The sequence below is a fragment of the Mangifera indica genome, chromosome 15 (assembly GCF_011075055.1).
Source record: "Mangifera indica cultivar Alphonso chromosome 15, CATAS_Mindica_2.1, whole genome shotgun sequence".
Taxonomy (NCBI): domain Eukaryota; kingdom Viridiplantae; phylum Streptophyta; class Magnoliopsida; order Sapindales; family Anacardiaceae; genus Mangifera; species Mangifera indica.
The window spans coordinates 10,791,660-10,816,031 of NC_058151.1; the positions used below are offsets into that span (position 1 = coordinate 10,791,660).

Below are 24,372 nucleotides of genomic sequence, written 5' to 3' on the forward strand. Positions count from 1 at the left end.
ATGAGTTATATATCTGAATCATAAATTTAAATTATAAATTCAAATAAAATTATTTTTATTTAAATTATTTTTAATATTAATTTAATAAATTTAAATTAAATTATTTTTTGTTTAATCAAATTCGAAAAAAAAAAAAGGTGTTTGGGGTCGGGTGAGCTATGACAAATAATAATGCGTTTGTCAATTAGTAAGTACTGTTAATCCGACCCCATCTATCATTAGTGCCGTAATAATTGGGTTTATTGCAGAAAACATGATTCTGTTTGTACAAAAATAGCATCAATTTTAGTACAAATCCAACGGTAAACGAACAAGTTTTGACCTCAATTGGCCGGTTTAAATTCTGAGATCCTTTTATAAATTTATCAATTTTTTTAATTGCTGTAATTTTCAGATTCGAAATTTAAAATTGATTGGGAAGAAGCTGGTCAAAATATGGAGACACAAAATCTGTAGCTTCACATGGTTGTCTGTATTCCCCAATTATAATTTTATTTTGCTCTTCTTCCATTTGTCATTGCATCTTGATACAATACAAGCACTCCTCGTTCAAAGAAGATTCCTTAATTATTTTAATTAACATCCTAATTAAATTGATTAAGAAATACCATTACGTACAATCTAATAATTATGAAAATGCCAATCTCGATGCTAACAGTGATTATGATCCTATTCGTAAAACCTTTGTCTGGACAATAAAGACATTGTCCAAACAAAGATGAAGATGAATCTCAGACGAATCATTTTTATCTTTATCTAGATGATGATAAATTATTCAAATGAAGATGATTTATTTAAACGACATCTATGTCATTCAGACACGGTTGGTCATATTAATTTTTTAAACTCTAGAAGAAAAATTATAATTTTTTAAAACTTAATTTTGAAAAAAATAATCATTTTTTTAAACTAAAAAAATGATATAAACTTTTAAGGGTTAGTGATAAAATAATAATTTTATTTTTAATTTTTATATAAATTAAATAATGAATAAATTTTTAAAATTTGGTAAATAAGAATACGTATTTGCTCTAAACCTTGGTAGGATTAAGTCTGTCGGCCCCTCTTAATTAATTATAAATCTCTTCGATTATTGTTCCTTAAGTAATGACGCCGGCAAGTGGCTAAGATTAATATCTTAAGTACCATTATTTCAAATTAATGATTAATTATACACAAATTGCCACGTCGAATCAACGAGTCACTGAGTTCTACTGAGTAAGTAACTTATTAACTCGTAATTAATTTGTGGATTAGCCCCTCGTGTGCATTATTAAGCATTAGCAGACACACCCAATGTCTCCATCTATTTTCCAAATTAATGGTAATTAATTAATTATAGACTAATCTGATTTTATAATTAATCTTAAAATGTGCAAAGCATTGGTGGGATCAACACTAAGGGGAAAATGGTGTCAAATCAAAGTGGTCTCATCTGACTGGAGCACCACCGATTTTATGGTGGACCCCATCTTTATGACCGTCATCCGTACATCAGGACCCTCCGATATTAGCATGATGATGATGATCGGCCTGGCACGCATGTGATTTATCAACTGTAGGTGTTTTTAGACATGGCCATGTGTTGGACTAATTGTGGGTTGTGATATAAAAGGTTGGATCCGATGCGTGATTTCGACTTCTGTTTTGGTGATAAAATAAAAAATGAAAGGCGTTGCCATGTTCAATGATAAAATTTGGAGAAGCAGAACTCCGTTCGGAAGTAAATTTTAGTGACAGCGAGGTATCCTTATCTTCTCTCTTGTGGAATTTTAATCACTTTCATCCCTGAGGTTTTGACAAAGGACGTTTGGTATAGTAAAAACTTAAAAATGTATATTATATCCCAATTTGTTTATTGAGGATAATTAATATAGAATTGAAAAAGGTAAAACTTTTGGGATTATTAGGATAGAATGACAATGAAATAAAATAATAAGAATAGAATTTGTAAAAGAATTATGAACATTTTCACAATTAAAATTGAAGACAAAATAAAAACCCCTTTTTTTTTTTTTTAAATCTCACATCAAAATTTATAATCCTTTGTTATTTTTACTTTGTCACTAAATTTTATTTTGTACTTTATCAATTAAATTTTTTATTTTTAATTTGATGTTATTAACATATAAATCTAAAATGTCAATCGTACCCTTATACGATTTAAAATTGAGTAATACTACATATACAAACAAATTATATAAACTTACCCTTAAAGGGTAGCTTGAGTGGTAAAAGAGGAGATTTTATGTATAAGAGAATATGAGTCCAAGTCTCTTTTGATAACATATCAAGATCAAACTTTAATTTAACTGTATTAATCATTACGAGGTCGTTCACTAAACCTAAGATTTGTCCTACTCAGTCATTGTAGGGTCGTTCATTTAACCTATGATTTATCCTACTTAATGTAGTTGGTTTGGTCTAAAAGGGGTGGTCTAATTCGAATAGAGTTCCTTATTACAAAAAAATAAATAAATAAATTTATATGTACAAATGATGAGATGATTTTGAAGTGAAAGAAAAAATAAACAGTCACATCACTTAAAAACAAGTTGTCACCTCAGTCTGTATAAACAAATTTATATAATTTATTTATATGTATAATTTTATTCCTAAAATTCTATTACTCTTGGAATCTAAGAGGGATTATAACAAATTTTCAGATTTCAGTGGACCAAAGTGATACAATAAAATGTGCTTCACGCCTCTCTTAAGTGGATGGTAGGACCAATTTGAAAAGAAAATGAAGGAACAAAAGCCCTCTCTCTTTCTTTCCCATGTGCAATAACATAATCTTCGTCCCCAAACATCAACTCAAATCTCCAACTCATTTATGTTATTTGCAATGTCAAGTAGCTTTTGGAGAGGAAGAGCTTCATGCATTTTCTCACATGAATGGAGCAAAAGCGATAAATAGAGACGGTGGGTGGGCTCATTCACAAGGGCGTTTGTCTGTGTTTATTGAAAACAGCCATGTGATTTTGGACCATGGATGGATGTCCCAGCTACTTGAATTCTTCATTGTTCATGAAAAACTTTGATCAAGACTTCACGCTCCATCCACTTTTACCTTCTAATCATCGGTGCTTCATACTTTTAACCCTCTCGAGAGTAAAAAAGTTGTTTCGGACGAGGCTATACACATACTTTTGAATATATAATTAGATATATATATTATGTGTCATTATATGATTGAGTATTATTTTATGTTTAATTCAAAATCATATACTCATATAATGACAAATCATTTGTATAGTTAATTATATACTCAAAGTAATGTGTATATAGTTTTATTTTTAAATTTATATACAATTTAGGTACACAGATTATGTGTCATCATATGATTAAATAATTTTGAATTAAAAATAAAATAACATTCAATCACATGATGACATATTATCTATATGAGTAATGTTATGTCTACTCACATTAGTTACACAATTGTGTACACACTTATATATGTTATCACATGATTTAATATTATTTTATCTTTAATTCAAAATCTCCTAATTATATGAGACACATATAAGTGTATACACATTTGTATATAAAAAATATGTACATATAGTAATACTATAATTAAGTTGAATTATATGTATATATTTTTTATATACATTTTTAATACATAAATTATATATCATTATGTTGAATAATTTTAAATTAAAGATAAAAAACATTTAATTATATAATAATATATTATCTGTATACTTAAATTATATATTAAAAATATATACAAATAACAATATTGTCTTAACAATTAGTTTATTTATTAAAAGAGTTTTAGTTTATTTATGTTTTTGTATTTTTTAAGTGCCTTATTAAGCAATCCTATTAAACACGGAAATAAAAAAAAAATCGTCATTGAGGTTTTGATCTAAGTAACCTCTCGTTTTCTCTGAAAAATGTCAACTCCAACCGATAACGACAATGAGTGGGGGATCTCGTCATCCCCTTTTCTTGTTCTTGGCACGATCCTTGCTTTCAATGAGCAAGGATTGCATTGGATTGGAATTAAGATTCCCCAAAAATGAAGTAAATCGTCACCTCGACTTAAATTCTTTATTTTTTTAAATAAAATAATATAAAAAGTAATTAATTTGATTAACCCATATAAGGGTTTGTACGAAGTAATTTAATCACACGGATTTAATCAGAAAATTAAGTTTTGACGAATTTAGCTCAACTCAATATATAAAGAATATTTGGTCAGTATTGATTATATTCAGACTTCATCTACCAATAAACTGTGACTATTTTCAGCAAAAAGATATTAAAACTCTTCTTGAAATTTTACCTAAAATGGGTTCAAATGTTTGTGTGAAGTGGTTAAATCATTTATTTTAAAGTTTTTTTTTTTTGGGATTTGTGTGATATTTTCAAAGTTGAGTTTGTGTTTTGCGTTTCTATTTAAGGCTTAGGAAATTTTTTTTTTATTATGAACGTTGTGTTTTCTAAGCGATGATTGGGTTTTTAGTTGACGAAAAAAATATTTTAAGAAGTCTATGGTATCATTATTTCTTGAAACTCTAAATTTTATAATCAAATCAGTGATTTTCTTATTGATATGAATGAATTACCTGGTTAACAAGCAAATCACACCTAGAGGTGATGGTGGATTGCACCAACTTTAGCCAAACACATAGGTTAAATTGGGTCTAAAACCCACATAATTGTTAGTCTTATAAGTCAGGGTAGACCATAGAAAATATAAGACTTATGACTTGACTCTAAATATATAGGATCGAATTGAGGAGAGTCGTACAATAATGAGTCGATTTGTTAATTTTAATAAAAAATATTTTTTATAATATAATTATTAATTAATTAATTTTTAAATAATTATGAAAACAGTAATGGGTTGCTCCACGAGCCTTGTGTCTAGGCTCAAGCCTGACCTGCTACAGTAGTGAGCAGGGCCTTTATGGACTAAGCCATTTTTTCATGTTTTGGGTTAGGTTATGGCCCAACACAATCTATTTAACACTTCTAATCACACGTATCTATACTATTCAATGAAAGGATATTATCCAAATCAAACACACCATTAATGTTAAATATCAATTAACCTATATGAAGTGCAATACCTAGTAACATATTATATTACCCTCAAAAAAACATTTACCAAAAAATGACATTCTTTTGTCCTTTCTTTAAATAGTATGGATAGGTGTGATTAGAGGTATTAAATGGATTATGTCGGCCCACGACCCGACCCAAAACACAAGAAAATGGCTTAGCTCGTAAAGGCCCTACCCAATATTGTAGTAGGTCAGACCTTCAGCCTAGATGCAAGACCCGTAGAGTAGCCATTACTGTTTTCATAATTATTTAAAAATTAATTAATTAATAATTATAATATATAAAATTATTTTTTATTAAAATTAACAAATCTTCCCATTATTGTAGGGTTCGCTTTGTTTTGATCTTATGTATATAAGGTCAAGTCATAGGCTTTATACTCTCTATAGGGCAACCTGACCTATAAGGCTAGCAATTGTGCAAGCCTTAAGCCCGGCTTAGCCTATGGGCTTGGCTAGAGCTAGCCTAACCCACCATCACGTCCAAATGTGATATGTTTGTCAATTAGGGAATTCATGTGTATTGATGAAAAATCAATTATTTGATTATATAATTTAGAGTTTCAAGAAAAAAAACCATAGACTTGTCAAAATATTTTTTCATCAACTAAAAACCAATTATAGCTTAGAAAACACAACATTCATAATAATAATAAAAAAAAATCTTAAACCTTAAATAGAAATGCAAAACACAAACTCATCTTTGAAAACATCGCACAAATCCCAAAAAAAAAGAACTTTAAAATAAATGATTTAACCACTTCATACAAACATTTGAACGCATTTTAAGTAAAATTTCAAGAAGAGTTTTAATATTTTTTTGCTGAAAATAGTCACGGTTTATTGGTAGATGAAGTTTGAAGATAGTCAATAGTGATAAAATATTCTTTATATATTGAGCTAAATTCATCAAAACTTATTTTTCTGATTATATCCATATAATATATTGTGTGTAATTAAATTAATTCGTACAAATCCTTATATGGGTTAATCAAATTAATTATTTTTATATTATTTTATTTAAAAAATAAAGAATGCAATCTATGCATAACTCTACCATGAGAAGTGAAAGAGCCCAGTTTCTTCATTTCACTGGCACTAGAAAAAGGATAGAATTAAGTTTCTTGATATATGAACATATTTCTAGAAAAGGGATGATAAAGAGCAAGTTGAAAGTCTTCCCTTTTCCATGTTTGATACATTAGATGACAATTTCTACTCTTCCTAAGCCAATTTCGAATGAAGTGAATTTGAAAATTAAAAGAGTCATAAAAAAAAACATTGAAATTTCTCTCTGCAGCGCCTACACCAAAATCTAAACCACTCAACACCGAGAATGAGTGTGTATTTAAGCCAATCTATTGGCATATGAAATTGTTTGATAATGTCAATGGAATGTGTGCAATTATGACTTTCTCAGAAACAAGGGTAAAGACAATTGATAAAATTGTTGTTTAAAGAGTGGTGAATAAAGTTGTGATTGATGAACAAGAAGGTGTTAATTAAAGCCACCAAAGAAGTTGGTAAAGAACCAGTCTCATGAGATGAGAGTCCTGAAAACACTCCAGAAGAGAAAAATGAAGAACCACCAAAGGCTACCCAACTCATAGAACCTGTGCCGGAAGATGAGTCTATTGAATCATCCTCCACTGACCCTATTTCTCATTTTTATTCTTCTCCTATTTTATGCTAACAAATTTTGTGTCCACATAGAATGCATTTTGTGATCACTTTTTCTGATATGTTATCTATTTAACACATAACATTATGTTGTTATGATTTAAACCTGGAAAAGTTTACTCTTTTCTTTTAGCCTATTGAGAATAATAATTTATCTATGTTCACTTTTTTCTTTTTAGTTTAATAAACTGGATGGATTTTTTTCCCCGAATGTGCATGCTAATATTCTCTTTGCATTTAATCTTGCAGAAAGAAGACCAGCTGAGATCTGCTCCGAGGCTTGCCAACGCCTGTGGTGCTCTGACTATGATGGAGAGAGAGGTGCAATTTCAGCATTGCCGACTAGAGAATGTGTGTTGAATGCACCCCAAGGTGACTTGAATGGTAAAAAAGTGTTACTACAAGATATAGAGCATGAGTTTAAATCTCCTACGACATACAGAGACTACATCCTTGACTGATTTGATATAATAATTATAAAGTCAGTCATTTGATTTGAAATTTTACTTAGATTCCTCGTTATCAAAATAAAAAGCCTTGTGTTGAATGCCATTCAAACTTCCTAATCATAGAATCTTGCTCCAAATGTTGTTTCAGCCTGGCGCGTCGCTGCTGTTTTCATAGGAGCCTATTTGCTTGGTCGAATAATTTGAACGTCCCTTTCATGCTGTTTTTAACCTCGTCATTATTTTATGCGCATTAAAAAAATAACAATAATTAAAACCATAAGAAAGTAGCATATTTAGCTTATAATACATGCAAATTTTTTCGTGCTTCCACTTGTCTTGCTATTGCCTCAATCTCGTATATGTAGTTCTTAAGGTGATCCGGACAAAATGCTCAACCTCTAACTCCTCCCAATTTGCATGGCCTTGTCAACAAATTCTTTCTTTAAGAAGCAAAGCTGATGGTTCAATCACAATCAAACTGTCCCAGGAAAAATTCAGGTTAAGAATCAATATGGCTGATGATGCACAGGCTCAGGCTGATCGCGAGCGAATTTTCAAGCGTTTCGACTTGAATGGCGACGGCCGAATCTCAGCAACGGAGTTGGGGGATTGCTTGAAGACACTGGGGTCAGTCTCCGCCGATGAAGTTAAATACATGATGGATGAAATTGACACTGATGGTGATGGATACATTTCCTACGAGGAATTCACAGTTTTTGCTCTTGCCAACCGTGGCCTAATAAAGGATGTTGCCAAAATATTTTAAAATTTTCTCTCTCTATTCATTCATTCGAATGACTGCCAAGTTTTTTGTTTGATTTAATAGAATCATTCATTTATTTTTTTTGGAATGTGTCCGATAGGACCGGTAGGAAACACGCCTAAATAGTTGATTTTTTATTCTCTTTCTGGTATATAAATACATAGATAAAAGTCTTCTAAATAATACGTAAAGTTATAAACATTAGCCACGCTAGGTTTGGCTATTGTTTGTAATTATGGAGATATGATTATCATTATTCCCAAGTTCAATATTTTTGTCTTACTGGCGGATGGGCATAGAAAAGTCAAAATATTCATCTTTTGTGTATGTATTTGAAGAAGCCAAAAGGAGATTGAAACTAGAGGGCTGAAGTATGGTAGAATAAGGTGATAGAAGTTGAGTCATATTATGTATATCTATTTTGAATATATAAATATATATATATATATATATTTATATGTGTCATTATATAATTAAATATTATTTTATTTTTAATTCAAAATCACTGAATCGTATGATGACATATATAAGTTTATATATATTTATATACTTAAAATAAGTACATATAGTTTTATGGATTGAAATTAGAGAGTTGAAATATAGTAGACTAAAAAAAAAAAACTTTCAAAGTTCTTTTTCTTTATCTAGTACCAAGCAAAACAAACCACCTATCTTAAAAAGAAGAGGGGTGGGGTGGCTATTTATAGACTTGTTCCCCGCAGCTTCAATTAGCGAAATCCTTATATATAGTAACTCAATGTTCGACCCTCTTTTTTTTTTTTCATTACCTTAGAAGAATATTTGATATAAATTCACTGAATTGTTGTGGGTACGACAAGTAAATGATCAATAACCTTTACCATCACATTTAAAATATTTATTTTTATTATTTTATGATTTGATTGCGATATTCTTCATCTTTCTTGATTTATTTTAGTGTTCATCTCTTTTTGGAAATTTTCTATTATAATCACTTTTAAATTGGAAATTAATTCGTCAACAATCTCATCCATGCCCATAATAACTATTAATTAGGAAATTTTAATGGTTTTTTAATAATAATTTATTGTTTTATTAAATAATGAATCAGTAGTAAATTAATTTAGAATATTTTTTTAAAATTTCATTTCTAATATTGTAGATGAGAAGTACATTTTGAGGGATAAAAAGTGAAAAATATCTTTCTAATAAATTTTCTTCAAATATTTTCTCTTCACATTACCTCAAAAGGGAAATGCTTTTAAATAAAACAGAATTTTACTCACAGATGTATAATCTTATAAAAATAATTAGGTCTATTCGAGTTGAGTCATTGTGACTATTATTGATTTATAATGTTTAAATCTCTCTTTGAAATTTCTCTATGATTCTAGTAGATTCATTATATCCACATGCTTAGTTCGCAATCATTTGTAGATGTAAAACCAAAAAAAAATAGTAGCACTGAATTTATCCTACTGGGATGCTTTTATTTACTTGTTTTATTACTTCTCTAAGACTCATAAATTTCAATTGGAGAGCAGTGTCAAGAGTCTATTCTATATAATTTTATCCGTCCAATCTAGGGCAAGGCATTAGGATTAATTTTTTAAATTTCAAGTTTAGAAATCATCTCATATTCGTAAACTTTTGATATTGTGATTAACATCAATAACTTTGAGTTTGAAATTGCAGTATTTAAAATCTTAGTTTAAATAATATTTAGAACATCATATCCATATTTTTTCACAATTTTGCAAACTTTAGGTTACATATATTATATATTTATAATTAGAATTAGAATAAATATCTATAATTTGCATTTGCAAATGGAAAATAAATACAGCAAAGAACATAAATATAAATATATGTAATTTACTATTTTAAAAGCAAAAACAGTTATAATAAGAACATAAAGATGTATTTGGTTTCGATAATATTTTATTACAAAAAAATCCAAGATTTCCATAAAGATAAATAGCGTAGAAGATTATTATGTATAAATTATTACTGTATTTGATTATATATATATATATATATATATATATATATATATATATATATATATATATATATATATAATTATTATGTTTAATTGAAGGCAATAAAAAAAATACTAATATGTTATTTTAATTAAATATTTTTTAGAATAATAATTTTAAAATATTTTTCATATTACTTGAATATGAATGAATTTGTGTCTTAAAAAATTCAATAAGGATATAATTAATGTAATTTTTTAATGTCTGAAGTGAAAATAATAATTAAATGATCTTTTATATTACATATTACATTATCATTGGTAATAAAAAAATTTTACTTAATAAACTATATAAAATAATGTCAATAATAAAATATAGATTACCAGACTAATATTTGTATACCCTCAATCATACACCTCTAAAAGTAAATGTTCATAATTTGCATTTTGCAAAAAGGAAAACGACAAGTGTTTGCAATTTGTATTTGTAAGAGGGAAAAAAATTATAATTAAAAAAAACAATTTAAATTAAATGCATATAATAAATTGAATATTTTATAACAATCATTTTGCAATATACTTTACAATTTATATTGCTAACATGTTGCATATGTAATAAAAGAAATAAAAAAATTAAAATTAAAATTAAAGCGTTGATATATAAGTTAATCTTATCATTGTGTGATATGATATAAAAGTCCTACCTATCTATATATGTAATCTTATCAATAATTTTGAGCTTACATTAGCTTCAAGATAGCTCAACTACCATTTATCTAAAGCAATTTTTTTTATTATAGTGTCTAAGCTTGTTGTGACACAAGTTACATTAGGTTATTTATTATGATGTCAGGTCAATTTTAGTGTGGCCTATTGGATCCACGTATTATGATAAATAAATAAAAATATAAGATTTGAGACAATATTCAAGACTTTTAGGGTCGTGAATTTATGAGCCCTTAATGACGTACTTTGTCTCTTTTTGTGAGCCACTCTAATAAATTATAATTTTTAATTTTTATTAATATTTAATTAAATTTTTTAAAATATAATTTTTAAATTTTTTTAACAGACTATATCAAACCAACCTGCAAGCCTGATAGACATCGTCTATTTTTACCAGATACCAAAATTATAGCCTGCTACCGAACCCTTTGACACCTCTAAATGTAAAATAGAGAACCCTTTGACTCTCTTAACTAATTTTTTGTTATGATAGGAAAAAAAAAGTAATATTAACCGCTAGTATCATAACAAAACCAACTGCCCATAACAACCTTTAACGATCTTGAAGAAATTTAAGTGAAAAAAAAGTGTATAAACTGATATCTTATATTATTTATGCTGATTTTAGATTATGGCCCCTGGAAAATGTTTATCGTACAATAATTTCTACTAAAACATGTGATTTTTCTTTAACAGCCAAATTGAGAAGATTCAGAATATGCATAGCTTTATCAAAAAGTCAGTTCAACATACTTCATGAAAATGAAACCCTACAAACGAAAACCATTACACTTTTCACATAGGGATAGGTAAATGAAAATTATGTACACCCAATAAACTAATCTGCACGCACTTTTGAATATTCAACTGGGTACATAGATAATAATATCTAATCATATGATGACACATCATCTAGTTAACCAATTATGTACTCTAAATTAGATACATATAACATTACTTTTTCTTAAAAGAATTCCTTCTTATATACAAAATCCCTAGCACTTTTCCTTCCAAACAAGCGACAAAATAATGGAGAAAAATAAATTAGATGGTTGTTCATTCTGTTATGTTTCCATGACAATGAAGATGATCATCGACTTCAGGCTCTGGAACTCCTAGCATTGCCAAGGCTAAGTGACTCTTCATTTCACTTTTTGTTTGTTGTAATTGTGTATAACAATCGATATATTCGGAAAATTTGTGTTTTTCCCAAGTAGAGTAAATTGATTCTTCTTCGCCTTTAAGTGTCGCTACAATTTCATCAATTCCTGGCCTTTGAGACTCTTCACTGCTTACACAGGCAGATGCAGCTTGAATCATCCGGGATATCTGAGTTGAATTTTTTGAAGTGCATTTGAGCTGTGGATCAAGCAACTCTTCAACAGCTGCCATTCCTTTATGTAAGAGGGGTTTTGCCTGCAAAAGAAACATAGATTTCGATCAGAATTTGAAGTTTCCAACTATGTTAAGCTGACAGCCCTGGACAGGACATAATCAACTGGAAAAGAAAATATCCCATTTTATGAACTAATGACCATAGGAAACACTGGCAATGACTTCAGCATTTCAAGGCCAAAGCTCGTCTTTTACAACACTAAATGGAATTCGATTGGTGACAATAAATCTAAAATTGAGTAATTGGGACTATCATATTCTTGCGAAGAATCAAATTAACAGCAGATTCCCATGGCAAAATCTACTGCACTTTCTATTTTAAGTTTCATTTTCAACAAAATCTCAGTAGTACCATCTGATGGTTCACAAACAATTGTAGCATTAGTAGCGTAACCCAGAAAATTTTTCATTGACCAAATTATCATAACTAACATGCGGTTTAGGATTTTTGCTATTGTCAATATCAAGGAAATAGATTAAATATCATTTAGTCAAAGCAAAGATGGAAAGTTTAAGCGTTCAGTACAACAACCTACCCATAGGACCAAATTCTCTTCTCCTGGTGGCCCTCCAGCTTCATATGGCTTTCTCCCCGTGAGCAGTTCCAGTAGGACCACCCCAAATGCATAAACATCGGTCTTATCAGATACTTTTCCATGTTGAAAATACTCCGGAGCCAAGTAACTGCAAATTCAGATATAATTTCATCAAATGGAATAAACTTTATATGTTATTTCACTGAGGATCAAAGAAAAGAATTCATATCTTCTAAAATCATACCCAAATGTTCCTTTGACAGTTTTGCAGAGAAAAGGAACTGAAGGTGCAGAAGTCCAAGTAGCTAACCCAAAATCACATAACTGTAATCAACAGTGTCAAAATCTAATTGATAATTAATTGGATGAAAGACTATATTGAGAAGAACATATTTTCCCTAGAATTACTAGACCCTAGAGTCTGATTATGGAGCTAAATTCCTCACCTTAGGTGTCTTTTTGGAAGAAAGGAGAATATTTGAGGGTTTAATGTCTCTGTGAACAACACATCTTTCTGTTCCATTATGCAAGTATGCAATTGCCTCTGCAATTTTAAGGGCAACTTGATATCTATCAGACCAAGTTAGTGCTGAAGAACCCTTCACTCTTTTCCTCTTCTCTGCAAATCAATACAACATGAATCACTCAAACTCATACAAAATGAAACCAAGTTCAAACAAAAAGAGCGATTAAACAACATACCATGCAAATGGCGCTCTAAGCTACCCCCAGAGACATACTTGTACACCAGGAACAAACCCTCCTCTGGATCAATACAGAAACCCACAAGGGGAACAATATTTGAATGGTGGAGAGAACTAGCAATCATCAGTTCTCTACAAAATGCCTTAGAAGACTCCTTGTCTTCCTTGTCTAATTTCTTTATAGCCACAGAAGTCCTTAAAAACCCCACTTTACCTCTAAAAACAAAGCTCAAGGCTCCTCTTCCTAGAACTCTCCCTTCCCATCACAACAAAATCAATTACAATCATGGATAGATAAAAAACCTAAATCAAAACAAAATTGACACTTTACCTATCATATAAAGTCCATTACAAATACCTTTAGAAAAATTACGAGTGGCCGCAAGAATTTCACCATAGCTAAGTCTTCTCAAAGAATTAGCCACTGGAGATATACTCCTCTCAAGAGACTGAATCCTTCTCCGTTTGAGTTGGTCTTGAGTGTGCGTGTCAAATAACCCATTGTCCAAATTCACCATTAACACAGTGGCAGAAACGGGAGAGCTCATATTCATGGACTCAAGCTCAACCTGAGAGCAGAAACTGAACCTGAAAGAAGAGTGAACAGATTGTAGATCATTATTTGTCAACTCTGCTCCTCCACAGCCACTAGACTCAGCAAGCAACCACGCCTTGTTATGCTCCACGTTGTCACCTTTATTACTGTTGCTATTTCCATTCTTGTCTTTGTCACGAAGAAGAGGCAAAAAACAAGATAAACCGAAATCCCAAATCATCTTTCTCAAGGCTTTTCTAATCTTGAGCTCATTATGGTGTTTGTAGTCACAGCAGTGATCTGTAACAATAATAGTGTTTAGAGCATTCTGTTGTGGGCTCTTAGAATAAGTACAAGTGTCTCGGGAAAAAACCATATTTTGATGATAGATCTCAATGAATGCACAGAAACCCAGAAGCAGCAACCAAAAAGAAAGAAAGAAGAGAGCCAAAGAGAATTAAATAAAGTGAAAGTCGGGTCCTTTGCTTAAAGGGTGGGAGAGAATTTGTAAAAGAAAGAAAGAGAAAGATAATGTGAGCCAATTACTCAATTATAATATTAGATTAGAAAGAGAAGGTGAAAAAACATGAAGATAGTCTTTTGCTCGTATTATAAACCAAAAGAAAACTTGGAAAAATATGAAATAGAAAAGAGATTCTTATTGCTCAGGCTGGAGGGGACAACATGATCCCACAAGAGGAGATGCTGAGCATCTTATGCATAATTGGGATGAGCAGGAAGAATCCCAGCTCCAGCGACCAACCTCATAAATCAAGAAAGTTTCCTTATATGTTATCTTTTGCAATTTGAATTGAGTTTGGTAACCATCCAAAACCTTCCACCTCCAACAAATTTTGCTGTTATCTTTGCCATCTTTCTTCATCTTAAGCAAGTCACATAAGACATTCAAAGAAATGTTTGAATTTGTAAATGACATGGATCTGTCTGTTATTTAGTCAAAGGGAAGCAAAGGGTCGTCAAATTTTGCTAACGATTTGTAATATCGAAATGTAAATAAAGATGAAACACAGCATTTGAGTTTGAATTTTGGTGGACAACTCAAATCTTTTTGCACTTATACAGATAGTGCTTATCTCCTTAGTATGACAAATTGAAATGGAGGAATCTGAATCAATTTCTAATAGTAAAAGGCAGTCATAATTTAAGCTGGATTTTGAGAACAAATTTTAAAAATTCTCAAATTGGTATCCAAAATGTTTATAGGATGAATAAAACTATGTGTATAAATATATAAACTAAAATGATAATATATGATTATTCATTTATTATTTTATTTTAAAATTATTTAATTATATATTATTAAATCAAATTATATAAATAAGTTAATAAAATTTGTTATGGGGTATAATTAGCCAAATGTTAAAATTCTTGAAGGGGAGGGAAGGAGTCCTGAAATCAAAAAGTGGGCCTCTGTAATCTTAGACGCTAGCATAAAATAAAATCATAAAATTATTAATGATTATCTCATTAAGCAAATAGGAGGGGAAGCATCTTTCTACCAAGGAAATATTAAGATTTGACCAAACTTGCGTCAGTAATAATAATATCACCCAAAATTCTTGTTAGACTCTTTCATATATTTGGTGCTTTCCAAATATATTAAAACAATAAATATTTGGGAAAGAGACTATTTTCCACGTAAATTTTAGTCTAATTTTAAAATTATATTTATAATAGATAAAAAATTTAAATATTTATTTATAGATTAACTATCATTTAAATTTTTAGTTAAAAATAGGATAAAATCGTTATTTTATCTATAAACCTTAAAACTTTGAAATTTATATTATTTTTTCTTAAAATTTTAAAAACTAACACTTCAACCAATTTTTAAAGTTTAAAAAGTTTATATATCACTCTTAGAATTTGTTTCCTTCTTTGACTACTATCATTCCAACTAACAACTAACACTTTTCACCAATCTTCTAGATTGGCCTACAAAGGACGATAAAGGACAGTCGTCCAAACGCGATGACGAAGTATTGTCCTTCATTAAGTCTTTTCGATCTGGATGATGCTTCGTCATCCAGATTTAGACTACCAAAGGTCGTCCTTTATCAGAGAAAACCTTCGCTTCTTCTTGATCGCCAACTAGTTTCCTAAGCCATCGGAGATGAAACCTAAAAAGTGGGAAAAGTGAATTTTTCAAAGTTTAATCATAAGGGGTAAATGTGAGTTTTCTAAATTAAAGGAGGGAAATGATATAAATTTTTTAGATTTTAGGGTTTATAGATAAAATAATGATTTTATCCCTACTTTTAACTGAAAATTTGGATGATCATTAGCTCATGGATAAGTGTTTGAGTTTTTCATCTGTTGTGAGTATAATTTTGAATTTGAACTAAAACTTGAGTGGGAAATTGTCCTTTTCTCTAAATATTTGGGTAACTCATTAATTATTTGGTAGTGGATTAAAGACTTAGGTTAGATGACAATGTGCTTTTTTTTTTGAATAAATGTGTATATTGAAAAAAAATAAGGTTCGATAGAGAGGGTTCAAAATAACTTAAGTTTGTCTTATCTTAAATAAAGAGGCGTTGTCAAACAAGCAAAAATCTAAAAGACCTACATCAAAGAGCATAACAAGAACAACAAAGAAAAAGACTTATTATCCTATTATGAAGATAGGCTCTAAGAGAGGAGGAATAATTGAAATTATAATTCTTATCTTTATAATCAAAGGAGTAGGATCGATATGGAAGAAAAAATTATATAAAAAGATATTTAAGAAATTGCATAAAAATATGTCAAGAGCATCAAATTTCTGATTATCTAAGGTGTTTGAATCAATACGGAGCTTCCTTGAAGAGACTCCATAGCCACGAGAGAAAGAGCAAAAGTGGGATGAGACGTACACCTCCAGATTTCCAGAGAAGGAGATGGCTGTGGCACCAGAAATGAACATGTGAACAGGAACAAATCTATGGAGGGACATCAAGGAGGGGAGATGCATTATGCAGACAAGACCAAGTGAACAGGAACAAGTCTATGGAGGGACAATATGTATTTATTACTAGGACGACTAGGCATCATATTTATTGTCTTGGACAGTAGACGGATGTCTACATAAAAGTCTCATTCCTTTGTGTTTTGATATACCCACTGTTCACTTATTATTGAAATTTTCCTCCGTTTCTTATGCCTAATGTTTCTTAATTTATATTTCAATGTTTAGTTGATTTTCACGACAATTTATCAACACAGTCTGTTTAAATATATCTTAATACTACTGATATTTTAATTATATTATTATTTTATTTGTGTAATATAAATATAGATATTTTAATTATGATATTATCCTGTTTACAAATTACAAACAATGAATGTTTAAATTATTATTATTATTATTCCATTTAATTTTTTCACTATATATATATATATATATTTGAATAAAAAAATTGTAGTTATTAATATTTATGTTATTTTTATAATTATTTTACATATGTAAATACACATTATAATTGTATTTCACTTGTAATCTGAAATTTGAAAAATCATGAAAAATATAGATCCGAAATCCTAAATATAATCAAAACTAAGATTTTAAATATTATAACTTAAAACTTAATCATCTGAATATTTACAAAACTTGAAGCTTTTTGAATATGAGATAAATATGAAACTAAAGTTCTAACACAACAATTTTTATTTTTAAATAATACATTCCTCATCCTAGTATTAATTTTGTTATTTTCATCGACATATAGTTTGTAAAAATGTTGAATCTCGTAAAGTTTCAATCTATTGCTCTAAGGTTGGATGAAAAAAAGTATATTGAATGGGTTATTGACACGGTTCTTCATTTATAATCAATAAACCTTGGAGAAGTAATTAAAGAAGGAAATGAAGCATCCGCACAAGATAGATCCAAGGGCACTATTTTCCTTTGGCATCACATCCATGAAGGATTGTGAGTCGAATATATGGATATAATAGATCAACTAAAATTATGGAAAAGTTTGAAAGATAGATTTGAACATAAAAAATCAAATGTGCTCTCAATGACACAATACAAAAGATTATAAATTTGTAAGTAAATACAACTCTGTCTTGTTTAAAATAGTTTTTCAAATCAGATTATGTGGAGAAAATTTTTAAAGAAAATATATTAGAAAAGATATTTTCCACATTTCACCCATCAAATATGCTCTTATAACAACAATATTTGGAAAGGAATTTAAAAAAACTATTCTGAATTAATATCGTGTTTGCTTGTGGCTGAACAAAATAATAAATTTTTAGTGAAAAATCATCAAAACTATCCTACTAGCACTACACCATTCCCTAAAGTAAACACAACTACCACTATTAGTTCTCGTGGGTGTGGACAAGGTTGTGGGCAAACTAATTTTCGACCCAGAGTTGGTCATAGTAAGAAATCTCACAAAAAAAAAAAAAAGGATCAGGGATGAACCAAAATAGGAAAGAAAGAGAGAAATATAAAGCAAACCACAAAATAATGAAAATAAGTGTCACAGATGTGTTTCTAAAGGCTATTGGTCACTTACCTATTGTACATCCAGACATTTGGTGGGTCTATATCAAACATTTGTGCAAAAATAATAAAAAGAAGATAGAATCAAATTTTATTGATAATTTAGATTCTATCAATCTAGCGAATCTTAATGTTACAAACTTTTTTCTAGAGTAATAATATAAGACACTTGATAGTAACATGAACGCCCAAGATTCTCAAGATTAAAAGTCCATCTCAATTTTTTGTTTTGAAGTTAATGAGTCATGTACATTATTTTGTGTGCATATTACCATGTACTCCTTCTTTTAATTCTTTTGCATACGTAATAATTAATGTAATTTTTAAAGGTCAAAGGACTATTTCCCACCCAAAGTATGCTGCTTTCTCAAGTTTCCCTCTGTTAACTTTGAAAATCTCATCTATCCACTCATGGGCAATTAAAATTAACAATTTCAAAGGCAAAATCGTCATTTTATCTGTAATATTAAAAATAAGCTTAAATTTGATTTTATTTTTCTCCTCTAAACCTTAAAAACTAAAAATTTCTTCCAACCTAAGTTTTCAAAAATAACATTTTTGCCCTAGGATTTCCAAGTTTTCAGATTCAATTTTTCGATGATGTTTCTTCTACTCCGGTGACCTCCAGGCAACCCCTCCTTCTCTCTGATGTGGCCTCCTTCCTACAGTTCTCCTTGGAGTCATAGTCAACAAAGATGACTTATCTTCATCAAGACAAAGACGAACCGTTTTCATCGACAAAGATGAGTCATCTTTGTTAATGACGATGTCGAGGAGGATCATGGGAAGGAGGTCGCACCAAAGAGAAAGAGACGTTCCTTGGTGGTCATTAGAGAGGAAGAAACATCATCAAAAAATTGAATATGAAAACTTGGAAACCCTAGGGGGAAAATGTTGTTTTTGAAAACTTGGGTTAGGGGAAAATTATTAATTTTTAGAGTTTAGGGGGGAAATGATATAACTAACAGACTCAGTTAATTTTAACTACTCATGGGTGGGTAAATGAGATTTTCAAAATTAACAGAGGAAAACTTAAGAAAGCAACATATTTTGGGTGGGAAATAGTCCTTTGGCTATTTTTAAATGAAAGGATATGAATTTCAAAATTGAAGTTTGATGCCAAAAGATGATGATGCAAACATGTATATAGTAGATAGTGTAGCAACACACATAATTCTTAAAGAAAATTTTTTTTCTTAACTTTATCATCAATTGAAACTAAAATAAACATTATTTCAGGGTGGGTCAACAAACCTAATTGAGGGCTCCAAAAGAGCTACAATTCTATTGGAAAATGGGATCAATTTAAGCATTAATAATGCATTACATTCAAATAAGCATAAAAGAAATATATTTAGTTTCAGAAAGATAAGAAGTAATGGCTATCATATTGAAATCATGAGTGAAAACGATACATAATTCCTTTGTAGAACTTGTAATGCATATGGTCAAAGGTGTGTATTTGAAAAATTGTCTGTTTTATCACTTAGATTGTATTATGTAACCATATACACAATTAAAATCTATGTAGTATCAAATTGAAAGTTCTCAGATCCAAAGATTTTTATGTTTTGGTATGATCGTCTAGGTCACTTAAGATATACAATGATGTATAGAATTATTAAAAATTCACATGGCATGCACTAAATACTCATAAAATTCTATTATCTAGTGAGAAATTATGTATCATCTGCTCAAAAGGAAAATCACTGATAAAACCATCTTCCTCCAAGGTTGGAGTCGAATCTCCATTATTCCTACATAGGATTTAAGATGATATATGTGGACTTATTCATCCACCAAGTGAGTTATTTCATTATTTTGTAGTCCTAATTGATATATCTACACGATAGTCCATATTTGTTTATTACCGACTTGGAATGTTGTCTTTACTAAATTATTAACACAAATTATCAAATTGAAGTTGCATTTTTCATATTATCCGATCAAGTCAATACGACTAGACAATGTTGGTGAATTTACATCTAAAACATTTGATGATTATTGCATGTTTATAGAGATTGATGTTAAGTATTCAATCCTACATGTATATTCTCAAAATGGATTAGTTGAGTCTTTTATCAAACAACTTCAGGTAATTGCATGTACTTTATTACTAAGAACTCAATTACCAACTTTTATGTGGAGACATGTTATATTTTATGTAACAACGTTAACTTGCTTACGATTTTCTTCATATCATCAATATTCTTTTTTATAATTGGTTCACCAACCTAATATATCATATTTGAGGATATTTGGTTGCTTTATATATGTCCCTATTATGTCTACTCAACACATAAAAATGAGAGTCAAATGTTGTTGGACAATTTATGTTAGATATAATTCACCTTTTATTATCAAATATTTTGAACCATTGATAGGAGATTTTTTTACTGCATGTTTTGCAGATTGTTACTTTGATGAGATAACATTCTTACCTTTAAGGGAAAAGAAAATATCTCTTGAAGTTAGACATGAACTCATTGGCACTTAACTACCATGTCTTATCTAGATCTTCACATCTCCAAAAGTGAAACTAAAATACTATTTACAAATTATTGTCAACCAAGTGTTTGATGCATTTTTGGACATAACAAAAGTGACAAGATCACACATATCAGCTACCAATACACAAACAAGAATTAATATGACTACTGAATAGTTCATTTGTGTTGTCACTGATCAATCTATTGTAGGCTAGAAACATGGTAGACCTGTTGGAGCAAAAAATATTATTCTTTGAAAACAAAAAACAAAGAATTAAACAGATATCAATCATGAAGATCCTAAAATGATTGAAAAATCCACATGTGCTAATATTTTTCTAGAAAGATTATAGTCCTTGAAGTTACTAGAGCCTTTGAAATGGAACAAACTCTTGAAAATAGAAAAATAAGAATATAGAAACCTTTATAAATTATGCTCATACAAGAAAGACGTAGAACCGTAAAACGGTTAATATTGATGATATATTCTCATTTGTAGTAGCTATTAAAATTATGAATGGTAATAATTATGAACTGTGTACTATGGACAAATATAGACAAAGGTATGATCAACCTAAACAGGAAGAAGTAATTAAGGTAGAATTAACTTCTCAAACAAAACGTCAAGTGTTTAGGCTTATAATCCAAACAACTAAAGACATCCAACTTGTTCTATATAAATGAATATTAGTAAGAAAAATAAACGAGAAAAATGAGATTGTAAGATATAAAACAAAACTTGTGGCCCATGGCATTTCCCAAAGGTTGAGCATATACTTTAATGAAATATACACCTCTATGATGGATATAATCATATTTAGATATTTAATCAACTTAACAATCTCTGAAGGATTAGATATGTGTCTAATAGATGTAATTACTACTCACGTATGGATACTTGGATACTCAAATCTATATAAAACTCTTTAAAGGATTTAAATTCCCTTAAGCAAAATGGGTCAATCCAAGATGCATGTACTTAATCGAGTCACAAAGATCATTGTACAAATTGAAACAATCTGAAAGAATATGATACAATCATCTTAATAAATATTTGATAAAAGAGGGTTATATGAATGACTTTATATGTTTATATGTTTTTATAAAAAGGTCAGAATTAAGATTTACCATTGTAGTGATATATGTTGACAAGATTAATTTAATTGAGACTTATGAATAACTCATAAAAATTGTTGAATACCTGAAAAGGAAACTTGAGATAAATGATTTAGGGAAAACAAAATATTATCTTGACATACAAATTGAGCACAATTCAAATGAAATATTTATCTATCAATCAACACTTTAATATGAATGAAACTTATCTTTTAAGCACCCTAAAGGTTGTTCGATCTCTTGACCTAAAAATGACCCATTTTGTCTTAAAGAAGAAGATAAAAAGATATTCAATACCATATCTTAATGTTATTGATGTCTTATTATATTTGGCCTAATACACTAGACTAGATATATTATTTGCAATGAGTTTATTGCCACGATTTAGCTATGCACCAACCTGTCGTCACTAGAATAGATCAAACATATACTTCATTACCTATATGAAACTAAAGATTTGAGATTATTTTGTTCTGTTAAATTTTCTAAAAAACATAGTTTGGTTTGATGTAGAAATATTGGTTATCTTTCTAACTATCATGAGGTCTGCTCATAGATGAGATATGTTTTTACTTATAATGACACAACAATATTTTAATGTTCCACCAAACAAACCTTGGTTACGATATCTACGAATCATGCAGAGATTCTAGCTCGCCATGAAGTGAGCCAAAAATGTATATGGTCACGATTTATTATCCATCACATTCTAAATACATGTAGTTTTTCTTTTATGATAGACACTTCTTTTATATTATATAATAATAATGTAGCATGTTTTACCCAAATTAAAGGAGGATATATTAAAAGAAACATAACTAAACATATCTCACCAAAACACTTTTACACTCATGAGCTCTAACAAAGACAATAGATTAATATTAAGTAAATACAATCTAATGACGATATTGTAGACTTATTCACCAAAACACTATTAATATTAATATTTGAAAAGTTAGTGTATAACATCGATATATAATCGTTTAACAAACGACAAAATTAATTTTACTACAAAGAGAGGGAACATTCATTAAGAGAGCAAATTTTTTAAATATGTCATATATTGGAGAAAATATACTTTGTACTTTTTTTTTCATTAGATTTTATCTCATTAGGTCTTTCTAATAAGGTTTTTAATGAAATAGTTTAAACACATCTAATTTTACTTTATAGAATATTAAATAATTATGTTTTTTTGTTTTGATTTTTTATCTTAATAAAATTTTTTAATAAGATTAATATAATTATTTATAAATGATAGAAATTCAAGAAAAAATGTTATATATAAGATGCTTTTCGAAGTGTGAGACCGATAAATGTTTGAATGACTCATTAACTACTTAGAGGCATATTAAAGACTTGGATGAAATATGCACTTATTACTTTGATAGCAGCATTTATTGCATGCCTTGGGAGGCACAATTAGGCAATATATTCATTGGTGTCGGCAGTGGGCGGATGCACATATAAAGCACCTCATTCCTTTATATTTCAATATGAGATATTGAAATTGTTACTACTATTTTATTTTGTGTATATAAAAATATTATCTATCCTAAAGTTTTAATAAATATACCACAACAGTAATCAACTTTTTCAAAATACCCTTCTTTAATCTTTCATGCAGATGTTCTCTCTCTTCTTCTCTGTAATTTTTTTCTCTCTTCTTTCAAAATGATAAATGAATCACTCTTCCAAAAATAAATTATTAATGGAAGAAAACACATGATTAAACAATAAAATCTGTGAGAAAACCATTATAAAAGATTCAACTTAGACACAAGGAAGGGAGAGACGAAAAATTTAATTTTATTATGAGTTCATGTTGTTAGATTGTTTAATATTATTATTTTATGTTATTTTTATTGTTTAAAGTTGTTATAATATTGTTTAATGTTATAATGATGGTTATAAAATACCAAAATACAAGTTAGAAAAAATTTCAGATGAAGAACGGGTTGGCGTTAACGTCAACCCTTAGCGTTAACGCCAACCCCCCGAGTACAGTGAATTTATTTATTTTTTGTTTTTTTAATTGCATTCAATTCTTTTTATTTTTTATGCTTCCGTATTCCAATTCGGTGCTCGTATGTGTATTATTTTTCTTGTCATGATAGAGAGTTACATAAAAAATTATAAAATTATCAATATCATTTTTTTCTGTTTTTTATTACATTAATTTAAATTTGAATCAAATTTCAAATTAATCCAATCAAATCTAATTAATTTAAATTTGGATTAAATTAAAATTTAATTTAGAAAAATTATAAAGGGTGGGCATTCATATTTTTTAAACAAAAAAAATTAATTAAAATAAAATAAAAAAGGTTGGCGTCTAAAGAAAAAAAATTTAATTAAAAAAAAAATGGGTTGGCGTCCTGCCAACCCTTTTTATTTTTTTTAATTAAATTTTTTTTTGTTT

General features: G+C 29.1%; 2 protein-coding genes across 4 annotated transcripts; one reads left to right on the forward strand and one right to left on the reverse strand.

Annotated features, from left to right (window-relative positions):
- Nucleotides 1–7,582: 7,582 nt before the first annotated feature.
- LOC123198410 (polcalcin Ole e 3-like) lies at nt 7,583–8,056 on the forward strand. The gene has a single exon (XM_044613116.1). It carries the CDS (start codon nt 7,722–7,724, stop codon nt 7,974–7,976), a length of 255 nt encoding a protein of 84 aa, XP_044469051.1. The 5' UTR covers nt 7,583–7,721; the 3' UTR covers nt 7,977–8,056.
- Nucleotides 8,057–11,493: 3,437 nt separating this feature from the next.
- Nucleotides 11,494–14,470, reverse strand: LOC123198340 (probable serine/threonine-protein kinase PBL7). 3 transcript variants are annotated; one of them, XM_044613031.1, is made up of 6 exons: nt 13,626–14,457; nt 13,293–13,550; nt 13,037–13,209; nt 12,835–12,914; nt 12,591–12,738; nt 11,494–12,075 (listed from the first exon to the last, which is right to left on the reverse strand). In XM_044613031.1, exons 1-6 carry the CDS (start codon nt 14,203–14,205, stop codon nt 11,716–11,718), a joined length of 1,599 nt encoding a protein of 532 aa, XP_044468966.1. In that variant the 5' UTR covers nt 14,206–14,457; the 3' UTR covers nt 11,494–11,715. The 3 variants fall into 3 exon arrangements, with proteins under 3 accessions (XP_044468966.1, XP_044468967.1, XP_044468968.1); XM_044613032.1 differs by having other exon boundaries at nt 13,653–14,452; XM_044613033.1 differs by having other exon boundaries at nt 12,006–12,075; nt 12,587–12,738; nt 13,626–14,470.
- Nucleotides 14,471–24,372: the final 9,902 nt, after the last annotated feature.

What these genes read in the sequence shown, in the direction of transcription:
- LOC123198410 (XM_044613116.1), top strand. Translation starts at nt 7,722, where the DNA reads ATGGCTGATGATGCACAGGCTCAGGCTGATCGCGAGCGAATTTTCAAG.
- LOC123198340 (XM_044613031.1), bottom strand. Translation starts at nt 14,205, where the DNA reads ATGGTTTTTTCCCGAGACACTTGTACTTATTCTAAGAGCCCACAACAG. An exon ending in TAATGGACTTTATATGATAG is followed by an intron (nt 13,551 to 13,625) that starts GTAAAGTGTCAA and finishes TGTGATGGGAAG; the next exon opens with GGAGAGTTCTAGGAAGAGGA. An exon ending in ACTGTCAAAGGAACATTTGG is followed by an intron (nt 12,739 to 12,834) that starts GTATGATTTTAG and finishes CTGAATTTGCAG; the next exon opens with TTACTTGGCTCCGGAGTATT.